At 35.1% G+C, this 8,621-nt stretch overlaps 1 protein-coding gene across 1 annotated transcript; it reads left to right on the top strand.

The window, feature by feature from the left end:
• The first annotated feature begins 2,497 nt into the window (after positions 1-2,497).
• On the top strand, positions 2,498-3,409 carry LOC121466414 (olfactory receptor 4C6-like). The gene has a single exon (XM_041680109.1). The coding sequence runs from the start codon at positions 2,498-2,500 to the stop codon at positions 3,407-3,409; it is 912 nt and encodes a 303-aa protein (XP_041536043.1).
• The last annotated feature ends 5,212 nt before the right edge of the window (positions 3,410-8,621 follow it).

The following is an 8,621-nucleotide window of genomic DNA, read 5'->3' as shown; positions in this document are numbered from 1 at the left end:
TTCTTGAGTTCTCAGTAGTCCTCATTGTCCGCTATGTTCAACGAGTCCGGTTGATTGGGGGAGGGGGAGGGAAAGGGAGGCAGTGGCAGGGAGGAGGCAGAAATCTTTAATAAACAAACAAACAAACAAACAAATAAAACATTAGAAGATCTGCCTTATTCATCCTAGTGATGATATTATATACATGTGCCAGTTTCCTCCTAATTTTAGGCCTCCTGGGTTACCTTTTCTTTTCTCATTATTTCCTTTTAATAACAGAAAAATAGAATATGTAATTATCTCTGACATTTATAATACTCAATACTATATAAGATTAAGATTGACTATTTTCATTTAGGGATTATTTTGTTTATGAAATTTGTATGTTATAAGAAGCATAGCTACAAAATATAATTGTTTATATTTGCCAGAATTATTCCAGTGCCTGTGATGGAGAAGGTTGCCCTAGTAGAGTGGGTAATGCCTGAGCTTCATTCATTTAAGACAGCAATTATGTTGTAGTTGCTTCAGATGACAAGGATTAGTTGCCTTTACATTGGTTTTATACATTTAAATTTCATGACTCATTTTACCCTAATAAATTTATCTCATTCTAATGAAAAATCTAGAGTTTCATGAAAAGAAAAATGAATTGATGGAATATTTATTAAAGGGATAATTTATCAAACTAATTAAAGGGACATATAATGTATACCTGAATTATCACAGGGTTTCAAAGAATTGTAGATTCTAAAATTTCATTTTGAGAAAAAGTAATTACATACACAAACACACACACACACACACCCACACACACACACATACACACACACTTAGAACTGAGAGAAAAATAGCATCTACAGTTAAGTGTCAATTCGAAAGCTAGGGCACAGGACATCACTGACACTGTTACCCTATATCACAACTGTTAATGAATTTATGGAAAATGTAACAGATGAAACCTCTTCTTTACTACATGAAATGTCTGAAAAAATAATTTGGAGTGTTTTACAACATATAAGGATAATGAAGGATGAATTGGTATAGCTTTTGACGTAAATGGCTATAAAGAACAAAAGGAAGCACAGAAACAGCGCAGCCCTTTATGATGCTAGTGATAACAACGTTATTTTAGAAGTAAATGAGCTTGAAATTAACTCACAAATAAATAATCATGGAATTTATCTTAAAATTTTATTTTAAATTTTTCTTTTATGAACATTGTATTCAAGTTCATTAATCTCTATGATTATACACCTACACACATGAAAACTAATTAACAAAGACATTGCAATTTTGTTGATATAACAGAAAATTAAAATCACAAATTCTCATATAGTTATAGTGAATGCTATTTGAACAACTACTAAGTTATTTTGAATCCATGTCATTAATTAGCAATTCAATATTTCTAGATAAATGCACAGCTAAAAAATAAAACAGTGTTAATTAATTATGCATCTAAATGCATCTAAGGACTATTGAAGAAATCAACATTATATTCTATTACTAATGACTCAAAAATGTTTGCTTTCTAATCTGTGCTTCAAACTGTCTCTTCATCCCACCTGGGGCGCTTTTCTCATACTATTCCCTCTCATGGAAATAATTCCTCATTTCTCTTCATCACAATCTTCTATGGAGCTTTAAGTCATTTTTTGTTTGCATTTTTGTTTCAGTTATTTATTAATGTTGAAATTAAGCTTATTATTTTTCTCTTTTCTAAAGAAACAGGTCACAGCTAAAAAGTTTATGAAATACTGATCTTCATAACTAATCAAAGAAACTAAGGACAGAAATATATGGCAAAGAACATTAAAGAGAGGAATTGAAATTATCCTCAACTTCATTAAAATAATCATTCTAAGTGTCACCTTGGAGCTAGAGAGATTGCTTAGCAGTTAAGATCACTACATCAGAGAGAGGACTGATATTAAAAATATATAAAGAATCAAGAAATTAGATGCCAAAATTCCAAATAATTCTATTTAAAAGTGGGATACAGAATTCTCAATAGACAAATTTCAAATGGCCGAAAGACACTTAAGGAAATGTTCAACACCATTAGCCATCAGAGAAATGCAAATCAAAATGACTCTGATATATCATTTACACCAGTCAGAATGGCTAAGATCAAAAACACCAATGATAGCTTATACCTGAGAAGATGTGGACTAAGTGTAACATTCCTTCATTAATGATACAACCACTCAGGAAATAAGTAGTATGATTTCACAGAAAACTGGAAACTAACCTCAACTAACCTCAGGACCCAGCAATACCACTCTTGGGCATACATCCAAAGGATGCTCTATCATACTACAAGAACATTTGTTCAACTATACTGTATAATTCTAACAACAAAAGCTTGGAGGGAGAATACATGATTAAAAGCAAGTGTGTTCCCTTGATAGGTGGAAATACAAAATTAAAAACAACCACTAATTACAAACCATATATATTTATATTTATTTTAGGATTTACAAGATTCATTTGGAGCTCATCTAAAGCAAGATAAATGGGAAATCACAACAATGTGACAGAGTTCATTCTTTTGGGTCTTACAAAGAACTCAGAGCTGTGGAAAAGGCTTTCTGCTGTGTTTCTAATCATGTATGTGGTCATGGTGCTGGGAAATGTGCTTATCATAGTGACTATGATCACAAGTCAGAGTCTGAGATCACCAATGTACTTTTTCCTTACATTTCCGTCCCTAGTGGATGTCACCTTTTCTTCTGTCATTGCTCCAAAGCTGATTGTAGACTCTTTTTTTGAGAAGACGATCATCTCTTTTGAAGGATGCATGACCCAACTTTTTGCAGCACATTTTTTTGGAGGTGTAGGGATTATCATCCTCATTGTGATGGCCTATGACAGATATGTGGCCATCTGTATACCTCTGCACTACATGACTATCATGAGTCCTCGGATGTGTTGCATTCTTTTGGGGGAAGCTTGGGTAGGGGGATTTGCACATGCAACCATTCAGCTTCTATTCATGTATCAAATACCTTTCTGTGGTCCCAATGTCATAGATCACTTTTTATGTGATTTGTTTCAGTTACTAATACTGGCCTGCATGGACACCCATACCCTGGGTCTCATTATCATCTTCAACAGTGGGGTAATGTGTGTGGCCATCTTTCTTATTCTTATTGCCTCTTACATGACTATCCTGTGTTCTCTGAAAACTCACACTTCTGAAGGAAGACGGAAATCCTTATCCACGTGTGGTTCTCACTTCACAGTTTTTGTGTTGTTCTTTGTGCCATGTATTTCCTTATATGTGAGACTTGTGTCAACCTACCCCATTGACAAGGCAATGATTGTGTCTGAGTCAATTGTCACACCCATGTTGAATCCCTTGATCTACACACTGAGGAATTCAGAGGTCAAAGGTGCCATGGAGAAGCTGTGGATGAGACAGTAGTTTCTGTTTGCTATCATGTCAAATGTGCATGTGCTTTCCACGAACATTTTTTTCAAGAACTTATAAATCTGCTACTGTTCATTTTCTGCTGTCAACAACTGGGATATTTATTTAGAAAACTGCTTTTGATTACAGAATATCTATAATTTATTCATGTTCCTTCTTGCCACCATTTCATGGAATCACTTTGCCTTTTTAAAAGATTTTTCTAATTAATATTGCAGTTAGAACTAGCATTGAAACATGCAGTCCACAACTTTCCTTCCTTATACACCAGAGCAGTCAGAGCTTCTATATTGTCCTAAAGATGTGCAAGCCCTTTCTCTCCTCAGTGTCTTTTTTTTTCTCCCTCAAAACCATCATCCTTGTCAGTTAATTTCTTACTTAATCTTAGATAAACACTGTATATTATTACCCTAATAAATCTTTACCCCATGGCTCTATCCAAAGCATATTCCATTTCTTCTTTCAGATTATTCAATCTTTTCATTTTCTTCACAGTATTATTTTAAAAGTGATTTTATCTTTCTATACCTTCTAACCTTCATTACTCTCTCTCTCTGGAGTTGATATCTGTGTAAGGAGTCCATTTTTGTTGTTTATGCCTGGCATATACTAAGCTTTAACTGACATGATATCTCCAAAGTTATATAAATAATAGAATGTATAGGTAAAGGGAACAATATTACCAACAAACAATAAAAACATACAATTATTGAGATCATTAGCAAAGGTTTTTGAAAATGGAAGTCTGCTGTGTTTCTTAGAGAATTCTTCATATTTGTAGTGGTTGAAAAATAATTAATTTTTGATCCTAGAACTTTTTGAGCTGAGTTATTCCATGTTTCTGTGAGCCCTTCTGGTTAATTGTGTAGTACACTTATCTAAATGAGACATTGGCTATGCCAAAATTCTCAACTCCATATAAATAGAGCAAGTTTATAAATATACCCATAGTACCAATCTAGTTTGTAGTACTCTATGTCAGGAAAACATTTACTAAATTACTTTGTATGTGTGAGTGTATTGGGTCTATACAAACATGTGTTTGAGTACATGCATGTGTATATACTAGAGCGCACAGGAGAATGCTAGGTTTCCTTTTCTATCATTTTCTGCCATATTCCTCTGAGACAGGGTTTCTGCCTTAGACTGGAGTTATGCCAGCAGCCAGCCAGCTTCAAGATACTCTGGGGTCTTCCTCCCAACAGTCCTAGGTTATGAGAATACCCCTGGTAAATTTAGTGCAAATGTTTGTGATATTTTTCTCTTGTGATATATTTAGAATAAAAAAATAAATATTGAAAAAATCAAGACTGCCTCTGATTATTGCTGTGACATATCTATTGTTGGATACTTCTTGTCAAATTTAGAGTAAGAATCAGACAAAAAAAATTAGTAAAAGAGAATTTGAAAAGTAGTCTTACTACAAATATAATGAGTTAGAATTTGTGTAAAAGATGGTGTGGCTGTTTAAAAAATGCATGCTTTTCACTGAGACAAAAAGAAAAGTAACCCTGAGATATTTAGGTGTTTGGTTTTACTACAACCATCACTTCTCCAAGATCTAAAACTGTAAACTTATTTGAAAGAACCACCATTGAGAGGAGAGATACTCAAAGAATCCTGCTGATAGAGATCTATATAAAGAATAGAATCTAGCCATCAAAAAGGCAGTTAGAAGACATGGGTCCACAAAATTTACAGCTACTTCATCAACTTCAGAGAAACCTCAGTATTTCCTTTATGATAATTTTTTTCCTTCATGCAGAATGCAAGGACTAAAATGTTATGGAAAAATTACCTATATTTATTTAAATAAGAAGCTTGGAAGTTTAGACAATGTTAAGAGAGTCAGTTTCTCTGAGAATTAACTGTGTGAGGTTGTAAATGTGAAGTCTAAGCAACAATTAATTCCAGTGAAATTGAAATTCAAGACATGTAAAGCACCTGGCAAGAATATCTTCAGGACATGAATGGAATCAACCAAGGAGAGGGATCATGTGGTCTATAAATATCAAGAACCGAAATAACACCAAGGAAATTCATATCGTGATACCACATGCTCTGACCCTAGACACAGGACTCAGGATTTAGTATTTGTCATTCTAGTTTTGATACTGAAGTGACAATTTTGGGGAGTTCCTGTTCCTTGCTTTGGGAACAGCAATGTTTATTGGTGTCTTTATATATTGGAAACATTAAGTTTCTTTAGAATTTGTGGTAGATCATAGCTAAGAGTTTACATTGAGTATTAGAAGACATTTCTGAATAGTTTTGTAATTTAAAGACTCTGGGTGGGGGCTCATGAAGATGAACTTAATGCATAAGAAATGAATGGAAGCTAAAATAGTTCAGAGTAGAACGTTATATCTTAAAAGAATGTAATTGAATGCAAAGTTGCTAAGGATTGGTAGCAGCTGTGAAGATTAGTCTTCATGGGAGTAACAGTTCGGTAATTGAAAGCATACATTGAGTCCAGTACAATGGTCTAAGGAAACTAATTAAAATATTTTTGCCTGTATGTTAAGGATAACATAATTTACTTTCAGCGCTAGAAATTGAACCAAGGCCTTCCAAAAGCTAGGCAACCCTTTACTTCTAAATCTTCATCACACTGCAAGAAGATACCATCTATGCTGATAGAATTTTGCTGGTCACTAGTTCTGTTGGTGCGATAGCTTTGGACTTCCTCTCTCAAGTAACTGAGAACAAAAGTTTTGTTTGTAATTATTCAATGTAAGTTTGTAGCAACAGAAAAAGACCAAAATCAGGCTGAATAGATGGCTCAGTGATTAAGAGAAAGATCAAACTTGATTGTTCTATCTAATACCTCATATCAAATTTGACATAAATTTTCCTGGTTTGAGCATCATACATAAGAGAATATCATCATGATGGACCAGCTTGTACTGGCAATTGATATCATGCTAAAATGCTTTCCTGATGAGGGTGAACTGTATGTTCTCAAACATTCAGAAAACAATAAATGTTGGTACCATTTGTGGTCCTGGCCTCCAGCTGCTCTTCCCCACTGGAGATCCTTACTTTCCTTCTGATATGAGTTACTAAAGGCGGTGTCAAATTTGTTTACCAGCTCTGTTTCACAAGCACCTGTTGCCTTGCCTTGAGGATCACAGGATAAGGTTTTCACCTGTTGGTCCACCTGACTGTTGGGCATATAAGCCTCTGTAGTGCTATTGAATAAAGGGCTTCTTACCAGTGACTAGAGGTCCATGTCTCTGTCTCTCTGTCTGTGGGTATCTCTGTGTGTTTCAACCTCCAGCCCCTTGCTCGAAACTCACAAACTGTATGGTAACACACAGAGTACAGACAGGTGTTGTGCGTTGCAAATAAACACATTTTTCATCAATTGGCATTTTTGTGACTTTTTTTGTCTCAACACTGAGAAAATGTACACATCTCTCTGAACACTGATTAAATCCTAATATTGCAACTATATCCATATTCCCACTGGCAGAAATTTGTTTTATGCTGGCAGAAACTCTCTGATAATGCCTTCTATCAAAAATGAAATTCACTAGGACATTCATCTGTGACCTCTCTTCTTCCCACTTTCTGGATCCTTTCTTCACTTAAAAGCTACAGTTCCACAAATTCAGGAGAAACTATTTAATGTAAATATCCATTTTTCTATCACGTCTACCTCTCCAGATCTTTGTGCAAAACTCTCTAGTAAGTTTACCTTGAGTACCAGTCTAAATTGACAACTAATCCTCAGCCCAAATGATCCTGACCACCACTCTACATTTGCCATTTGTATATAGAACACAGAAAATTTCTAAGAAATCATTTATCAGTTTACTTTTAGATATAGTAGTTGCTTTCAATATTTCTAACAGGAAATTCAGATCACCAGGCAAGAAAAATTATACTCTGTATACTCTGTTATCTTGGTGCTGTGATTGAAAAAATAATAATAATCCCTAGCTACATTCTAAATATTTATACTTATAGATAAGCATAGTCTTTATTCCTCATCAAGGAAATTTCTCTTTGCAACAGATGGAAACCAATGCAGAAAACCACAGCCAATCAAAATGCAGAGCTATGGAAGCCAGTCCCAACAGAAACATCTATAATACGCCTCCCAAACTTAAGGCTCAGGGATTATTGTGAAAGAAGGGACAAAAATATTATAAGAGCCAGAGGATCAGGGAGTTTTCTGTGAGTTTCTGTCTCCTAGGAAATTCAGAAGCTTACCAAAGTAAAGTCATATCAATATGACAGGGAGTGATGTGGGAGTGTCATATATCAATCTGTTGATTTCATTGGTTAAGCAATAAAGAAACTGCTTGGCCCTCATAGGTTAAAACATAGGTGGGTGGAGTAAACAGAACAGAATGCTGGGAGGAAGAGGAAGTGAGCTCAGAGAAGCGATAGCTCTGCTCTCTGAGGCAGACGTGATGAAGCTCTGACCCAGGATGGAGGTAGGCTAGAATCTCCCTGGTAAACCACCTCGTGGGCTACAGCAGAATATTAGAAATGGGCTAGTCCAGGTGCGAGAGTTAGCCTAGAAGAGGCTAGATAGAAATGGGCCAATCAGTGTCTAAATGAATACAGTTTGTGTGTTGTTATTTCGGGGCATAAGCTAGCAGGCAGCCGGGGTGCTGGGGACGCAGCCCCACCGCTCTTATTACTACAAGGGAGAAAGTCTTCCCCAGGGAAGAGCATACAGATTAGTTATTCAATACCAAATGGTCCATTCTCAAAATATATATACAAACAACACTGTACAGAGTGTTGTGTGTGTATACGCATACTTGTACATATACATACCCACATACATATGTTTGTATGTGTATATGTGTATACACATATGTATGAGTGCATATATATATATATATATATATATATATATGTAACAACAATTGATAAAAAAGAGGTCATGAAAGAACAAGGAGGGTTTGGAGGGAGGAAAGGAAAAGGGAATGATATAATTATATTAATCTCAAAAATAAAAGACATATTTTTCTTTAAAAAAACTTAATGAGCCGTATTGTGGTGGTTTAAATGAGGATGTCCTTCATAGAGTGCTATATTTACCTGTTTGGTTTCCAGTTGTATTGTTTTGGGAAGGGTTAGGAACTATGGAGGAGATGTGCCACGAGGGATGGATTTTGAGTTTTTAAAAACCCATGCCAAGCTCAGTATTAAGCTTAAGACTCTAATTTTCAGATGAGATGTAATC

Source organism: Microtus oregoni, unplaced genomic scaffold (genome assembly GCF_018167655.1).
Source record: "Microtus oregoni isolate MIOR12 unplaced genomic scaffold, Mior012 000033F_ref0000390, whole genome shotgun sequence".
In the NCBI taxonomy this organism is placed as follows: domain Eukaryota; kingdom Metazoa; phylum Chordata; class Mammalia; order Rodentia; family Cricetidae; genus Microtus; species Microtus oregoni.
Note: the sequence above shows the minus strand (reverse complement) of the source record. Positions and strands in the feature narration are given on the sequence as shown.